The 18,628-nt window shown below is 41.2% G+C and overlaps 2 protein-coding genes across 2 annotated transcripts in view; one reads left to right on the top strand and one right to left on the bottom strand.

Annotated features, from left to right (window-relative positions):
- Positions 1-431: 431 nt before the first annotated feature.
- Positions 432-13,877, bottom strand: LOC117304464. Its single transcript, XM_033788943.1, has 6 exons — positions 13,701-13,877; positions 12,560-12,805; positions 3,677-3,761; positions 2,394-2,988; positions 1,794-1,866; positions 432-946 (listed from the first exon to the last, which is right to left on the bottom strand). The coding sequence occupies exons 1-6, from the start codon at positions 13,800-13,802 to the stop codon at positions 740-742; spliced, it is 1,308 nt and encodes a 435-aa protein (XP_033644834.1). The 5' UTR covers positions 13,803-13,877; the 3' UTR covers positions 432-739.
- A 530-nt stretch (positions 13,878-14,407) lies between these two features.
- The window catches only part of LOC117304869 (laminin subunit alpha-like), a 65,308-nt gene continuing 61,087 nt past the window's right edge, over positions 14,408-18,628 (top strand). The window contains exons 1-2 of the mRNA XM_033789498.1: positions 14,408-14,689; positions 15,901-16,053. Coding sequence (XP_033645389.1) covers positions 14,459-14,689; positions 15,901-16,053 — 384 coding nt within the window. The 5' untranslated portion in view covers positions 14,408-14,458. The remainder of the gene's footprint in view (positions 14,690-15,900; positions 16,054-18,628) is intronic.

The raw sequence follows: 18,628 nt of genomic DNA, 5'->3' as shown, positions 1-18,628 counted from the left end.
AAAGTATTGCTTTAGAGAAATAGGTTACCGGCCAAAATTACATTAAGTTTATATTGTTGTGCTGTGTGCCCCACTCAAATGTTGCCTAGCAAAGAAATTTGTCTGCTTAAAGCCATTGGACCCTTTCGGTTCAGAAAAAAAAAAAAAAAAGTTCACAGATTTACAAATAACTTGCAGGGTTACAGAAGGCAATGGTGAAAGACTTCTCTTGAAATATTATTCCATGAAATGCTTTACTTTTTGAGAAAACAGCAAAACAATATAAATTCTCGTTAACGAGAATTACGGATTTATTTTAAACACATGTCATGACACGGCGAAACGCGCGGAAACAAGGGTGGGTTTTCCCGTTATTTTCTCCCGACTCCGATGACCGATTAAGCCCAAATTTTCACAGGTTTGTTATTTGATATAGAAGTTGTGATACACGAAGTGTGGGCCTTGGACAATAACTGTTTACCGAAAGTGTATAATGGCTTTAACAGCTTTATGAAATTGGCGCCAGGTGGATGGAGCTACAAACAGCAGGCCTGGAATTACACAGTGGTCATGGCCTCAATTGCCCCTCGTCTTGGCCTTGGGGGGCCCCTTCAAGTGGAAGTGCCCTTTGCAAAATGAAAATGGCCTTGCCCTCTCAAAGATGAAACTCCAGGCTTGAAACACAAGCTGGAAGCGAGCCAATACTTTCAGGGTGGGCGTTAGAATCATCCCAAAGGTTGTTTAACCCTTTCCTCTAACATCAACTATTAACCCATTGGAACCATCTCTTCTCAAAAAGCTCAGAGGACAAACTGCTCTCGTCTATCGTAGCATCCTCCTCTTTATCGTCTCCACATGCATCTCCATCCAGCTTCTTATAACCCTTTCGGAAGATATGTCTTGCATGGTTGTGTAGAACTTCAAGAAGGGTGTGGTTGATGTTCAGAACGGCCAAGCGCTCGTCTACCTGCAGAATATTAAGGAGGATAGATCCATTGGGCTCCGCATGTGAACAAGCACCTATTAAGCTCCGCCTACTTAATGTATTGAACGATCACTGTGAACATGCACCAATTAAGCTCCACCCCCTTAAAGTCTTGACTAATCTCTGTAAACAAGCACCAATTTAGCTCCGCCCCCCTAAATGCACAGACCAGTCACAACTTTGAACATGTATCAGTTTAGCTCCCGTCCTTAAAGCCTTGACCAATCAGTGAACATGCACCAAAATAGGCTGTGCCCCTTCATGTGTCACAACTGCAAACTTTCCGAAAAAAACAATCTCTGCAGTAGCCTATGGCTTTCAATATAAATTCATATCCAAAATTCTGTTTTTTTCTGATGTTGAAGGCTTAGTGACAGTGGACACTATTGGTAATTGTCAAAGACCAGTCTTCTCACTTGGTGTGTATGAACATATGCATAAAATAACAAACCTCTGAAAATTTCAGCTCAATCGGTCATCAAAGTTGCGAGATAATAATGAAAGAAAAAACATGAAGTTGTGTGCTTTCATATGCTTGATTTCGAGACCTTAAATTCTAAACTTGAGGTCTCGAAATCAAATTCGTGGAAAATTACTCTGTTCTCAAAAACTATGTCACTTCAGAGGGAGCCGTTTCTCACAATGTTTTATGCTATCAACCTCTCCCCATTAATCGTTACCAAGTGAGGTTTTATGCTGATAATTATTTTTAGTAATTACCAATAGTGTCCACTGCCTTTAAAACAAACACAACCATGCTTGTGTAGATCATGTACATGACAACTAACGGGTTTTATATTTATATGAAGCCTTACTACTAGCTCCTCACCTGTTTCTGAAGTTGACTATTCTTGACTATAGCAAAGGAATTGACCGAGTGCTCAACTGATTTTAACAGCAACCTGCAATAAAAAACATTAACAATCAAATAACAACTTCAAATGAACAGACTGAAGCCCTTTTTCACACTGTACTTCTTATCCTGTGAAATACACCAGTACTTCTGTTAAAGGAAAGGTACATGTTTGATAATTGTCAAAGACCAGTCTTCTCACTTGGTGTATCCCAACATTTATAAGCATAAAATAACAAACCTGTGAAAATTTGAGCTAAATTGGTCATCGAAGTGTTGCTATTCCACAGGGTTCAAGAATACCCAGGGTTTTTGCTTACCACTACTCCGAAGCAGGGGAGGCTATTGCCAGGGTCTGCCATTTTCCGAGGCAGACTGGGGGTAAAGCGATCATCGTGTGAAAAGGCAGGCCATTATTCGCTGGGGGCAACCCCGAGTAGTGAAAAAGCGAAAGGGTCAGAAAGTCTTTTATCTGTAACGTTACAGATTAAAGATTTTGAATGCATGCATTATAAATACCTTTAATAGGGCTTATATATATACAAATTGACAACAACAAGCAGCAATTATACACACCTAGCTCGAAGTAGACAACTCCCAGCATACAAAAGAGGTTGAAAGTCACTGCACGTTAAATTCCGCACCATGGTTTCACTACTCAGTTTTGCATCATCAGGGTCCATAGCAAGTCTGTCGAATACATTTAATAAGTCACTGACGCTGGACGGGTTATCATGCACCCCTGAATGGTCTTTGTTTGATGATTCCACAATAGTGCCGAGACTAGGAGCGCCATCCCCTGTTAAATCTTTCATCCCACTCTCTTCTTGTTCTCCCTTATTAAACACTTCACCTTCATAACATTGCTGTGGATTATTTTGTAAACTCTCGGCGGTACTGTTTCCGGAGTTCGCTTCAGATTCTTTTAAAGTCAAGTTTCTTGTCTGAGCACTGTTTCTCGAAGCACCTTCTTGAAAAGGACCGAGTGTCGGTTTAGAGCCACTGAGACCATCCGTAGCTACACCGTTGATTAAACCACTCTGAGCGTGCCTATTGTTGTCCTCATGACTGGATTGACTATAGAGGGCGCTGTATGCGTTTGCTAACTTCAACCAGAACTGGACATTGGAACGCTGCCACTGGATGCAAAAATGTAGACTTTTTATAGAATCTGAAAGACAAAAGTAGATTTGTTACCATTTGTTATAAAATGCAATATGGGTAGAAAGATGTTGTTAAAGTAGAATACAATGATCTACACAAATATGCCTCAAAATTGCGTGGTTTTCCTTTTACCTCATCGACTAACACGGTCGGCCATTTATGGGAGTCAAATTTTTGACTCCCATAAATGGCCAACCGTGTTAGTTCGCAAAGTACAAGGAAAACCCATCCGATCCAAGGCAACGTGTTCCTTTAACTTAAAAAAAGTAACAAATACTAAAGTCGTGTGTGGATCTCAGTGAAAGTTTTTCCTTTCTTTGTGCTGCACTGTTTTTAAAACCTGCTATGCAACCAAAATATTGAGGCACCACTGTCTAGAAAGCCTAACATAACTGCCTGGTATTCCTGAAAGCGTGCAGCTGCAACCCCATGGACTAGGAACACAGTGTGCTGGGGTAACAGCGGAGTAAAAGAAGTGCCGAGCCACCCTAGGGCTGTATTCCCTGTGGATAAGAGATACAGTGTGAACAGGGGTCGATTTCACAAAGAGCTAGTCCTAGGAGATATACAAATTGCATGGATAGTCCTAAGTTAGGACGAGTAACTAGTCCTAAATCGAGATAAGACTAGTCCTAACTCTTTGTGAAATCCACCCCAGGGCTTAAAGTAAACTGACACTCACAGATCTCACTCACCCGAATGGTTCCCTGCCGCAGCATGAACTGAAGCTAACAGACTGTGTGCCATCATCCGATGTTCCAGGGTTAAAGACTCCTCAAACTATTCAAATCATAAAGAAAAACATTTCCATATCTTAAATAATAATAACAATAGTGGCTTCTTATATAGCTCCCATCAGTAAAACCCTCACGAGTTTCAACAATCAATACTTTCCTCCTGCAAGTGCAAAGTTAGTCTTGGTTTCAAGTCTCTCCAGTTGTGTAGTCCTGAAAACCTAACCGCTATTAACCGCTATCACCCCAATAACCACTCGCAACTAGAGGGCACCCTCATTCCGGTAACCGCTTTCTCACCACGAACTGCTCTCACAAGAGATAGAGGTTTATGGTGATAGCGGTTTTGGGAATGATAGCGCCCTCTAGCGGCAAGTTGTTCGTGGGGCGGTGAGAGCAGTTTGGAGAGCGGTTAGGTTTTCGTGATTACACAACTGGAGCGTCGTTGTCACTGCAGCAGCATAGTGTGCAGTGAAGTTTATTTTTAGAGTTATTTCATGTAATACATGTAGGTATTTTCATATTTCCTCCTAGTGAAAACAGATTCTAATAGAGAAGTTTCCTTTAAAGAGAATCAAGACTTTAGTTAATCAGTGAAAGTATGCAAATGAAAGAGCCGGCTACATGTTCCAATAGTCAACCTCTATCCCACTTACTTAGTGACCTTGTGCATTGTATGTGTGTATGGGGGCACTAGGCTGTGTGTGGGTACAAGTGTTTCATTGATTTAACACATAAACAAAGTGCAGCCATCTTTATTGCACATGTGATTTCATTACAAGCAGCATGTTAAATTAGATACATCTACAGAAAATATCTCTGTCTTCAAGTTATTCAACCTTTATTGGACTTCAAAGGCCCCAATTTGGTAAGCTATCTTTTCCTTGTTTATTAGTCATCACCAGAGAAGGAATTTAGTGTATTTAGAGAGATTTTACAGCTTAAAAGTGAAAGTTGAGGAAAGCAAATCAACCCAGTTCTTTCTGTATCTTCCTCAAGCAACACAGTTTTAGCATTGTTTACAAAGAGTTCTATTTGTTGTAATTGTTGTACTTTATGCAAGTTTCTTATTAGTTTTCCTTGTTATCAATTAAATTCCAGATTATTATCTCTTCTACTCTACTACACATCTGGACAAATTGACAAGTGCCTCGGCGTCCTGTTTGTTGTGTTTGGTTTCGAACCTTTTTGATAGAGTAGTTGCGAATACTAGTCTCTTGGGTACACCTTGTTGGGTGTTATTCTCATAAGTTTGGGAACATTTATTGACCGAAACTCCTCAGGGCACAAGTGAGTCCTGAGGCAGCCACAATAATAATCAAAGCAAGTCATCTGATTGCTCCAGTAAACGGTGAAAGTTGATGGTGTTGACAGAGAACATTAAATATTTATTGAGTGAAGCATGTCCTCCGATAACGAAAGTAACAACGCAGAAGAGGGTGCTACATCCAGAAAGAGAACTTTAACCGAAAAAGGTCTATCCCTTCAAGTGGATGCAAACCGAAGAAAGTATAATGCAAAGAGGTCAGATCTCTCACGACAGAGAAGAAGAGTTCTCTACTTGAAAGGAGAGTCTGATAGTCTGACAACATGGAAGAGAGAATTTGGCCATGCCCAGGTAATTTGGGATGAACTGAAGGAGATTTTTGATAGTTTGTCTACTCTGATGACCGATGATGAAGATATTCATAAGTTGAGTCAGCAACACGACAAGGACCACGCAGATTGGGATCGTTTTGAGAGTGATGCTCGATCAGAGATGGAGTATTTGCAACAAGTGGAGCAGATACGAATGGAAAATTCATCCGTCACTTCTGGTAGTTCCAGAAAATCCAGCAGAGCCCCACAAGGGAGTAGTGTACGATCTCAATCAGTGTGTAGCTCATCCTCATCATTAAGAGAAGACAAGTTAAACCTCCAGAAGGAAGAGGCGTTACTCAAAGCTAAATTGGTGTTCATGGAGGAAGAAAGACGTCTACGACTTCAGCAATTGGAAGAAGAAAAGAAAAGATTGGCACAAGAAAAGGAAGCAGAAATTGTTCAGTTCAAGCAACAAGAAAAGCTACATCAACTCCAACTGAAGAAAGATTTAGCTGAGAAGCAAGCACAACTTGATGTCCTCTGGAAAGCAGAAAATGAACACATTGTCACTTCAGAGCATGGGCTACAAGATGTTCCCGTGGTAGACAAGGTGAAAGATTTTGAGAAATTCTTCCAGTCACAAGATTTAGTTCCCCCTCCTTCCCCTGTCAATGCAAGTTCGTTGGTTGATGCAGACATAATGAAGGAAGTTCTGTCTATGCCTAAGTCAAACTCGGCACCAGAGCAGATGATGCAAGAGAATGATATTCATCATGAAGTAAGTGCATCAATCTCATTCAATCCAGATGCCACATCATTCAGTCCTAAAGTATCACCACTAGAGAAGTGCATCACACAGCTAACCGAGGCCAGCATGATCCAAAATGATGTCAATAAACGGCTGATAATATCCAGTCAACTTCCAAAGATTTCTGTCCCAGTGTTCAATGGCGACCCCCTACAATACCCCCTGTGGAGAAATTCATTTAGCGCATTGATAGACAACCAGCCCCTGGATGCAACCACCAAGTTGAATTATCTCAACCAGTACGTGAGCGGAAAACCAAAGCTATTGGTGGAACACTACATGCTAATTGGTACCGATGAAGCCTATGTGAAAGCTAGAGATGTATTGGCGGAGAGATATGGTAATAGCAGCGTTGTGAGCACCGCTTTTATCAACAAGCTTCATCAGTGGCCCAAGATATCCCCCAGAGATGCTCAAGGTTTGAGACAATTTTCTGATTTTCTTGGTAAAGTTGAGGCAGCTCGTCCAACAACTCCGAGTCTAGGTGTACTAGACTATGCCTGTGAGAATATCCTCTTGATAGATAAGTTACCATACCATCTGGAGGGCAAGTGGCGTGATAAGATAGAGCGTTGGAGAGCTAACCATAGTGAAGCAAGCTACCCACCCTTTTCTGAGTTTGATCAGTTTCTCAGAAGAGCAGCAAACAAGGCTAACATGCCGGAGTTTGAAGGTCTATCCAGAGGCAGAGAGAACAGCAGACCAAGTGGTCAATACACCAGTAGCCATACCTCAAAGAAAGGCACGAATGCATCCGCTCAAGCATTTGCTACAACAACTGTTCATGGTGACCAGTCCAGTCTTAGTCAGCGAGACGATGCATGCCCCCACTGCAGTAAAAGTCATCATCTTGAAGACTGCAAGAGTTTCAGTAGCAAGTCTTTCTTAGACAGAAAGAATTTCTTCTTCAGAAAGCGACTATGCATGGGATGTGGAGAGAGTACCCAGCATCAAGTAAAGGATTGTGGCAACCGCAAAACATGCAAGGTCTGCAATGGTAGGCATCTGACTAGTCTGCATCGTGACCCGAAGAAACCATCAACTGATAGTCCCGAGAAGGAAGTCATCGAAGTTCAACCACGTGATGTAGGAACATCAAACTGCACCAGAGTATGTGCTCAACCCAACCAAGGAGGAGAAGGTGATCACTGCATGATCATTCCAGTTATTGTGAGGTCAGCAGATAATCCACATAAAGAGTCCAAGGTGTATGCAGTGCTCGATGACCAGTCAAACAGCTGTTTCATCACCAAAGTTCTGTGTGAACAGCTCGATCTGCAGGGACCAGAGACACAACTTCTGCTGACAACAATGCATGAACAAAATGCATGCATAACTAGCAATCGTATATTTGGTTTGGAAGTACTTGATCTTGAAAGAGAGCATGTGGTAAAGCTACCAGTCTGCTTCAAGCGTGACAGTGTACCAGCCAAGCATTCCCAGATACCCAAGACAGAAGTCATTAATCAGTGGAGCCATCTTAAGCAGATTGCAGGAAAGCTAATGCCGTACGACTCCTCTATAGAAATCTCCTTGCTCATAGGGAGCAACTGCCCGAGCGTCGTTCGTCCAAGACAAATAGTTGCTGGAGGAGAAGATGACCCCTACGGTCAAAGGTCATTGCTAGGATGGGGTGTTATCGGCAGAGTATGCAAGTCTTCAGTGAAGAATCATGAGGCTTTTTGTAATAAGACAACGACGGCTGTGACCTACCATCACTTTGCGTATGGCACCAAGGTAAAAGAGATCTTTGACTCGGAGAAAGTTCTTCGTGCCCTCGAGTCTGACTTCCAAGAGAAAAGTCCATATAGACAGCCATACTCCGTCGACGACCAATCTTTCATGAGCATCCTTGAGAATGGGACAACTAGAAGACAAGATGGCCACTATGAGATGCCGCTCCCATTGAAAACATCTAACTTATCAATGCCAGACAACCGAAGATTAGCAGAGAAACGGTGGCTTCAACTCCAGGCTAGATTTAGAAAAAACCCAAAGCTCTTCACCGACTACCAAACCTTCATGAAAGATGTTGTCACCGAGTGTGCAGAAAGGGTTCCAAAAGATCGCTTGGGTGTCCATGATGGCAGAGTTAATTACATCCCTCACACTGGCGTCTATCATCCTAAGAAACCGGATAAGATCCGTGTTGTCTTTGACTGTTCAGCGAGATTTGAAGGCGTCTCCCTCAATGACCATTTGCTTCAAGGACCCGACTTGATGAACCGGCTGATTGGCGTTCTTTGTAGATTCCGGCAGGAAGAGGTAGCCTTTATGGTAGATATAAAGAGTATGTTCCACCAGTTCTTTGTGGAAGAGAAGTATCGTGATCTTCTTCGTTTCTTGTGGTGGGAAGATGGAGATCCAAACAAAGAAGTCATTGATTACAGGATGAAAGTTCATCTTTTTGGTGCAGGTAGTTCACCTGGATGTGCAAACTTCGGTTTGAAGAGAGCAGCCGACGATGGAGAAGAGAAGTTTGGACCAGAAGCTGCAAACTTTATCCGTCGAGACTTCTATGTGGATGATGGTCTCAAGTCAGTTCCAAGTGTTCTTGAGGCAGTTGCCCTCATCAAGTCCAGCCAGGCAGTATGTGCAAGTGCAGGTCTGAAGTTACATCGCATCATGTCGAACAGAAGAGAAGTGTTGGAGTCAGTGCCAGAGGATGAGAGAGCTAAGGGCTTGAAGGATCTTGATCTGAAGGTCGACCCTCTACCCATAGAACGTGTTCTTGGTGTGACGTGGTGTGTCGAGAATGACACCTTTGGCTTCCGTATAGAGTTGAAAGATCGTCCCCTCACTAGGCGTGGAATCCTTTCTACAGTGAGCTCCATATATGACCCCAATGGCTATGTTGCCCCAGTAACCTTGATTGGAAAACAGATACTTCAACAGATGTGCAAAGACCAACTAGACTGGGATAGCCCGCTGCCAAATGACCTCCGCCCAGTATGGGAGAAGTGGCGTTCGGACATCCACCTCTTGGAAAAGCTTCATATCAACCGTTGCTTCAAGCCAGGAAACTTTGGTCATGTAAAGGCCATTGAGCTCCATCATTTCTCAGATGCAAGTGAGTATGGGTATGGACAGTGCTCATACTTGAGACAGGTGAACGAACAGAACCGTACGCACTTAGCCTTTGTCATCGGTAAGGCAAGAGTTACCCCTCTGAAGCAAGTGACCATTCCCAGGTTAGAGCTGACTGCAGCGACCATTTCTGCCAGAATAAGTGAGTTCCTGCGAGCTGAGCTTTCATACCAGCACATCAAGGAATACTTTTGGACCGACAGCAAGATTGTACTCGGGTATGTAAAGAATGAAGCAAAGAGATTTCATATCTACGTCGCCAATAGAGTTCAACAGATAAGAGAATCTACCAACCCAGAGTCTTGGCTGTATGTGAATACAGTTGACAACCCAGCAGATGAAGCATCTCGTGGTCTGACAGCCAAGCAACTGGTAGAGAACTGTAAGTGGTTGTCAGGTCCTGACTTCCTGTGGAAAGATGGCCCATTCCAGTGTGAGCAGCCGGCGGATACTTTGAAATTAGACAGTTCTGACCCGAATGTAAGGAGTTTGACAGTTCTAGCAACCAAAACAGAAGACACCAAACAGTTTCCGAAAGGCTTTGAGATTTGCCGACTAGATCGCTTCTCCAGATGGCACCGAGCATGCAAGGCTATTGCTCTATGTCTACGTCTTAGAACCAGGTTGTACAACAGAGGAGTGAAGCTACACAAGGCTAAAAGACAACCATTGGCCCCTATCTCTGTCATTGAGCTTCAGAGTGCTGAGAAGTCTATCGTCAAAATTGTGCAGCTAGAGCACTTTGCAGAAGAGCTGCAAGTACTGCAGAAACTTAAAGTGACAGGTGAAATTGTTGACCGTGACGTAACGAGAGAAAGAAATAACGACATCAAGAAAACCAGTTCTCTCTATCGGCTAGACCCTTATCTCGACGAGGAAGGTGTTCTTCGTGTTGGTGGCCGCATAGATCGAGCAAATATTCCAAGAGACATCAAGCATCCAATCATTTTACCACGCAAGAGTCATGTGACTGAGTTGCTGGCAAGACGCTATCATGAGAAGGTGAATCATATGGGAAGAGGAATCACCCACAATGAGATAAGGCAGAGTGGTTATTGGTTGATTGGTGGTTCATCGGCAGTGTCCAACCTAATATCTAAGTGTGTCACGTGCAGGAGGTTGAGAGGTTCTCTTCAGACGCAGAAGATGTCAGAGCTACCCGAAGATAGGCTGAATCCTGCTCCCCCCTTTTCCTATTGTGCAGTTGACTACTTTGGACCTTTCTATATCAAGGAGAAAAGGAGTGAAGTCAAGCGATGGGGAGTTCTCTTTACATGTATGGCATCACGCAGTGTACATCTCGAGACGGTCAACTCCTTGACAGCTAGTGCCTTCATCAATGCCCTAAGTAGGTTCCAGAGTCGTAGAGGCCCCATTCGTCAACTTCGTTCAGACCAAGGTACAACGTTTGTAGGTGCTCGGAATGAGTTGAGAGAGGCTTTGGCGAATATGGACCAGGACCGAGTTCAAGAGTACTTGTTGGAGAACAACTGTGAGTGGATCCAGTTCAAGATGAATGTTCCTCACTCCAGTCATATGGGCGGTGTTTGGGAGAGACAGATAGGTACTGTTCGTAATGTGCTTGAAACCCTACTCACCAAATCTGGAAGTCAGCTAGATGATGAAGCATTTAGAACCTTCATGACTGAAGTAGAGTGTATAGTCAACTCGAGGCCCCTCACTACAGAGAGTTTGTGTTCTCCAGATGGTCCTGAACCCCTCACACCTAACCACCTTTTGACGATGAAGCCCAAGATTGTTCTACCTCCGCCTGGTAAGTTCCAGCAAGAAGATTTGTATTCCCGCAGATGGTGGAGACGAGTCCAGTATCTTGCCAACGAGTTCTGGCTAAGATGGAGAAAGGAGTTTCTACATCACCTCCAGCTGCGTCAGAAGTGGGTGCGACCTGAGAAGAATCTGCAAGTAGGTGACGTTGTTATCTCCAAGGAGAAGGATGAGACTCGAAACCAGTGGCCCCTGGCTCGTGTTGAAGAGACGCTTCCAAGTATCGATGGACGTGTTCGGAAGGTGAAGATCCTCATGGCGGATGGAGCACTTGATAACCAGGGTAAACGTCAGCACTCTCCGTCCCTCTTGGAAAGACCAGTCCACAAGTTGGTTCTACTTCTGTCAACTAAAGACTCTGAACATCAAGGTCAGTAAACCTAAAACCATGATAACCAGGAGACCAGAGAAGTCCCCGACAAGGAGCCTAACCCAGACGAAGATGTCACACCAGAGTATGAACATTTGAACTTTATAAGGACATTTATGTTAATTCTTTGGATTGATTAGTGATGTTTAACTGCAAGGAGCAGTTAGGAGAGCCATGTCACTGCAGCAGCATAGTGTGCAGTGAAGTTTATTTTTAGAGTTATTTCATGTAATACATGTAGGTATTTTCATATTTCCTCCTAGTGAAAACAGATTCTAATAGAGAAGTTTCCTTTAAAGAGAATCAAGACTTTAGTTAATCAGTGAAAGTATGCAAATGAAAGAGCCGGCTACATGTTCCAATAGTCAACCTCTATCCCACTTACTTAGTGACCTTGTGCATTGTATGTGTGTATGGGGGCACTAGGCTGTGTGTGGGTACAAGTGTTTCATTGATTTAACACATAAACAAAGTGCAGCCATCTTTATTGCACATGTGATTTCATTACAAGCAGCATGTTAAATTAGATACATCTACAGAAAATATCTCTGTCTTCAAGTTATTCAACCTTTATTGGACTTCAAAGGCCCCAATTTGGTAAGCTATCTTTTCCTTGTTTATTAGTCATCACCAGAGAAGGAATTTAGTGTATTTAGAGAGATTTTACAGCTTAAAAGTGAAAGTTGAGGAAAGCAAATCAACCCAGTTCTTTCTGTATCTTCCTCAAGCAACACAGTTTTAGCATTGTTTACAAAGAGTTCTATTTGTTGTAATTGTTGTACTTTATGCAAGTTTCTTATTAGTTTTCCTTGTTATCAATTAAATTCCAGATTATTATCTCTTCTACTCTACTACACATCTGGACAAATTGACAAGTGCCTCGGCGTCCTGTTTGTTGTGTTTGGTTTCGAACCTTTTTGATAGAGTAGTTGCGAATACTAGTCTCTTGGGTACACCTTGTTGGGTGTTATTCTCATAAGTTTGGGAACATTTATTGACCGAAACTCCTCAGGGCACAAGTGAGTCCTGAGGCAGCCACAGTCGTGGAATCAAGACTAGTGCAAGGTATATGGATCTAAGTGTTTTGAAGTATGAGACCAATTTTTATATATAGCATCATGTAATGGTTTACAAGGTTCTGTGGCGCAATATGCAGCCCATCAAACCAGCAACACCAAGGCGAACCCCCTTCTTGTAATCCTGTTCAACTTACCAGCATTTCTGCAAAGTGCAATGCCTGCTCATGATCTTGTATATACATACTGCTCCTTGAAGCGCCCTCTATCAGTATGCGTCGGAGCAAGACGTAACGAGAGGCAACCATTCGTATGGCCCTCTTATAGGCTGCGAGTGCTCCATTGAATTGCTTCTTACTGTACAAACGATCAGCTTTGTAGGAGATGAGCTGAGTTTCTTCGGAAGAGTTACTGCTTTTGTCAACGACGTCTTCCATGAACCACTGAAAAGGAAAACATGGATAGATCAGATGATTGATGATCAAAAAAAAAAAATAATAATAATATTTAGAGCTACTTCAAACGTATCCTTTATTTTTATTGTGCAATTTCATAATCTTTCTTTCATGTAGGCCTAAAACATTGCTATTTCCCAAACGCAAAGATCTTGAGAAAATCCTAATTTTCTTCGAAACATTTTGCCCATGATCTTTGCACCAGGAGGACAAGATGCCACACACACACAGAATAATTTTGTTTGGAGCAAAAGCAAGGACTCTTGGAAAGAAGAAAAATATGTATTGAAATGGACACATAATTGGAGGACATGCAGTAAAACCATAAAAGTAAAACCATCTTCAAATACGATATGGCGGCCATCTTATTCTAACCTTAGACATGGTGGCCATCTTGAAAAAAATAACAAACAATTTGAAAATAACAAATAACAAGGACATCCCTCTCCAACTTTTCAAAAAGTCCGGACGAGCAACATATTATTTATTTTACTTGGCCTCATAATAACTCACCATCCTCCATGATTGCACTTGCACTGCAGCATGCAGTTTGATGAACTATTTTCGCTGTATAAACAGTGGTGCATTTAAATCAATTGGCATCTGCCATTTGTATTATGATTTTACTGTCTAGCCAGCCATCATACATCCCCCTGGGCCCTGGCCTGACGAAAAACTGAAATGAATTGCGCAAAACCAGCAAAGTTGAATGATGAGGCATCACAAACACTCATCACCCAAAAGCCTAGCACTAGCAGACTAAAGCACTCAATCTTAAAATTGTGCTGTGCAATCTAAAGACTGAGTTACATCGATGTAGGAGTAGGATCTGCTGGAACTTAAATTAAACCACCCAAAAATGACCCATGCTCTTCTTTCTTACCTCCGATTCACATTGTTTTGCAATCCATCCACTTTTCTCTTTGAAGGTTGTATCTTTTTCTTCAGAAAATAAGTCATCATCACTTCCTATTCCAAGCTCCATAACGCTAAAGCAGCACACGTTGTCACTACTGTGTGTTTAACAAACTCGACTCGCACTAGCATGCGCCAACTTTTGAACCCCCCATGCTGCAAAAACGAAACACTAGATCCGGCGGTCAATCACCGTAAACGACCGTCACTTCAGGTGAAGTTTTGAGTTCTTATATTTTTTAAGATGGGGTATTATATTTTTGATTCGATAATGAGGGGAAAAATACCTAAAGTTTATTCATAGAGAAAAATGGACGCAGACTCCGAGTGACTTTAAAATTACGCTTCCAATAGAATATTGCTTCAGTAGTGTTGAGAAAGATCCCTTTTTTGTATACAATATGTAATACATTCACAACATGTGAACCCTATCATCCCTTCAAAAAGTTTGGTACAGTCCAAAACTAAGCCAAAAATCTCGAACAGCAGTAACGTCTGGCACCACTCGCTTTCAGTCAATCATACGATATAAAATCCCATTTTTGTGGTAATGGAACCAGACTGTCTGTCGTTCGCGCAAATTAACGCAAATTGATTCTCCAGCTAGCTCGAGAGAAGGCTAGGGAGCATGCTGCATAGTAATTTCGTGCATATTTATTTCGACTGCGAGTGGGAGTGGAGCGTGGACCATTTTTCTGTCGAAAAGAAAAGGGTCCAAAAAACAAAATGACGAGTCCCGTATCTTTCGGGTTATCCCTCGTCCTTGTCACGGTGCTTGGTCTCCAAGCCGTTAAAGCTCAACTTCTTACGCCAACCTATTTTAATGTTGCCGAAGGCAAACCGATCACAGCGACTTCAACTTGCGGGGATGGGTTCCCATCACCCGGCGAACTTTACTGCAAACTGACTGGAAACACAGGAGACACACTCCGGCAAACTGAACGAGACATCATCCGGGTTGGTTGGCCATTACTTCGTGCAAATTGTTTAATAGTTAATTGTTAGAAGAGTGTATTTTATGTATTCTTGTGTTAACTTTGAAAACTAGTTGTTAGTCGCATTTCTTTGTGATGGGATGTTTGGTTTAACTTTGTTATTTTATTCAGTTTAAACTTGTTTAATTCAAAATCAGATTGTTAATTATTTATGACTTTTCCAAATTGTGATAAAAACAGGGCTAAAAACAACTTGTATTGAAGTATAATAAATTGGTGGCTCAGTATAAGCCGGAAACTGCTTTTGTCTTAATAATATCTGACGAATCATCGTTATTTTGTAATGATTAGGCCTTTTATTAGGGAAACATTCTCAACCCTCATCAACTTCAAAAAATTGTTAACAATTTGTTAAAAACTTTGTTGTTCAGTTTTGTTTCAAAATGTTTCATTTTCATTTTAAAAGTTTATTTCAGTAAAGCACCTTCCCCTTTGAGCATCTTTTTAGGCGGACTAACTTTGATGCTGTTATAATATAAATATGTGCATTTGTTTTTCTACAGTATTTACTGATTGCTGATGTTAACAACAGTCTTGTCAAATTTGAAATTATTGTTTGTCTTGAAAATGTATGCTTTCCTCTATTTATTATGATATTTTATGAATGAGTTGTGATGTTATCAAGTATAAAAATCAAAAAGCAAGTTAGTTTTTTGTTTAAACTGCTGTGGGCTTGATCCACTTCCTTTTTAAGTGTTTGTGTAATTCACATTTCCAGTCTCACAGACAGAGCATCAGAGTGACCACTTTAATTTTTAGAGAATTTAAGGTTTTTAAAGAATGTTGCCACGCCCTCTCAAGTGTATAGCTTGCATTATTTACTGACTGGCAGCATTCCCCCTTTGCCAAATGCCAGTTAAATAAAACACCCAAGGAACAGTCAGAATTATGTCCAACTATGGTCAAACTAGTCCGGCTAGCCAGTTGATTGCTTGCCACTGCTATACATAAACCAACTGATTGTTCATTATTGCTAACAACAAATCACAAAGTCCAGAGATTGAGAGAAAATTCCCACATATGGACCAATGCAAAAGATGGCCGAACCAGTGAAATGACAAGCTATAAACTGGTCATACTTGGCTAGTGGCTGAAAAAGTAAAAGGCAAACCCTGACTGGTTACTGGTAGATAAATATTATAAGTGACAAGTTGTGATTTTTGATCATTCCAGGGTCAATACTGCGACTACTGCGACCCCTTGAATCCTTTGAAGGCTCATCCGATCGAGTACGCCATCGATGGAACAGAGAAATGGTGGCAGAGCCCCCCACTATCCAGAGGAAGAGACTTCAATGCTGTCAATGTCACCATTGACTTAGGACAGGTAAGAAAACAAAACCCTTTATTTTTGTTCCAGTACTAGAATAACTTTCCATTGCAAAACAGCCCAACTCAAAAGTTTTGAATTAGTTATAGTACCATTTCTTGGTTATAGTGTGAGGGAGCTTTTCTGATTTCAAAAGTAACTTGATGGATGTGACTATATTATAACGTAACATGACCTATCTCACTCTCTTTTACACTTTCGTCACTTTTTATGGCAAAACAGAAAATATTTACACTAGATTGCTTTTCTCAATTTGTTGAGAAAGCTGAGACAGCTGAGACAGATACAAAAGGACAGTTTGAAGCTGTTCAAACCAAGACTAGACAAGTCACTGAAGTGCAGAACTCACTACTTTTCGCAGAGAGTAATATTTTAAACCAATGGAAAAAACTCCCAAAGTATGTGATAGGAGCAAAATCAACAAATGCCTTCAAAAACGAGATCGATAGACATTGGAAAGATACGGGGGTATTTAAAGGCATAGCCTACCATTTCCCATCAAATTGTAAGTGTAGGTGTTTGCTTCAAGTTTAGGCTGTTTATGCCATTGATTGAAGGGCTGAGGGACACTTCACTTCCAGTGGTAGGAGTGGTAGTGCATTGCCCTTCTCCAACATTATATTTTTTTTCATGAATGTTGTACCCAAACTCAATTTAACTTGGCAAAAGGCAAAGGACCCAAAATTTGTTTAAAATGAGTAAATGTGTTGGTTGGATTTGCCATAATTGTTTTCCTTTTAACAAAATTGCTTTTTGGGTCAGAGTGCAGGGTGAAACTTGTAATCGCATTCTACTTTTTGTTCCATACTTTTTGTCCATTTACCAACTATTGAGCCCCATCCTTGTGGGATTGGAACGTTTTATTAGGGTCCTCTCAAGTTGCTACCCAAACATGATCAAGGGAGATAGATGTCTTATCATTCCCCATGCCACAGAGGGACCCTCAGTGCTTTCTGTTTGTCCACCACACATCACCCACAGACCACAGAGCACAGACCCACAAAAGTTAATTCATTGCATTGTTAGAACTGGACTTTGTGCAGTGGGCCATAACTGGATTGAGCTGTATAACAAAAGGCCGCTATTTCCTGTGGGCCTATTTTCTCTCATGTGTATATCCTGTGGAACTTTTATGATCCCCTTTGTCTACATAAACTTGCCCAAGTCCTGATTCAGTTTATATAGGTGGCGGCTAGAATTTTATTCGGGTAAACTTGAAAGTAAAATAAACCTGCATTGCTTTGAAAGCAAGTTCAATCAGTATTGTTTTAAAAGTGATTAGGATGTGTTATCTAATTCTGCCTCAATGATCTGCCGCATTTAACTTAACTGAAATTTAATCTGAAATCTTATGAAGCACTTTGGCAAGTCTACTATCTACCTGGGTGACTGCCCAAGCTCTTTCATCAAGTTGTTTTTACTGAATCTATTCAGACAGTTTTCAGGGTTGTTGAAACTAGACAATAGCACTGTTCTGCCTCATTGAATATTCATCTGTAACATTCCTATTCAATGGAGAGGAGTGGAGTGGAATGGCACTGACTGAATTGTTGAACAAAAACCCATGGAGGGAGAAGAAGCTACCACACAAACAGTTCTGTTGAATAACCCTACAGAACCAGGGAACATCCAACAGGCACCCTTGCAGGGATCTGATGATAGTTTACAGTAGCCAGTAGAGAGCTAGCCCACCTTGTTGAGCTGTTAATGGCTCCGCTTTTAACATCGGTCTCATCACTGTCACCATTACAGCCCACCTTCGATACATGTCTTAAAACGCTAAGTTTTCAAAGGTTGCAAAATGCGTGGTAGTTTGATTGCAAATTTCTCCCATTTTAAAAAAGTCCTATACTACTCCAACATACCTCATCTGTATTCCTTACATTTGTGGAATTACTATGACACATAACAAGGCTTACTAAATGATGACTTTGTCCAGATGTGATGATTTGAAAATTGGTCCCAAAAAACGTGTACAAAAATTACATTTAACGTGACATGTGCCTTGAAATATTTTACATAAACTTACATTGCCCTTTCCCTTACACAACTGAGTAGCATGCAGTACTGGTACGTAGCAGGCCTGCCTTCCATAAGACGTGTTCAATTTCTTCCAAAGACAGAGCCTGTGTAATTCATATTATTCCAAAAACCTCTAAAAGTGCTCCAATTTCATATTACGGACACAATTTCCTGTGCACAGAGATGTGTTTAATAACAGAAACAAGTTTTCATTTCATTTCCATAATTGTTCAATGTTTACTTTTTGAAAACAATAAAAGGAGTTTTTAAATAAATTTTTCATTGGTTTTTACAATCACTAGTTATGACAGCGGTTAACAAATGTCAGCAAGAAAGACAAAAACCAGCAATTTTGACGACCCAGTCCTTGTTACAATGTATTGAAATACCAGAAAATTTCTTTTGCATATTTTACCTTTAGAATTCCTTGTAAATGTTAGGTCAAAAGGTTTCCTTTAGAGCATGTTAAGAGTAAGTTTTGTATTTGTCACTTTTGACTTTTTCTTCAGATTGGTAAGCATTTGACATTTCATGCCCACGTTTTTTACAA

The sequence above is a fragment of the Asterias rubens genome, chromosome 21 (assembly GCF_902459465.1).
Source record: "Asterias rubens chromosome 21, eAstRub1.3, whole genome shotgun sequence".
NCBI classification, from domain to species: Eukaryota; Metazoa; Echinodermata; class Asteroidea; order Forcipulatida; family Asteriidae; genus Asterias; species Asterias rubens.
The sequence above is the reverse complement of the archived record's forward strand: the minus strand, read 5'-3'. Positions and strand labels throughout refer to the sequence as shown.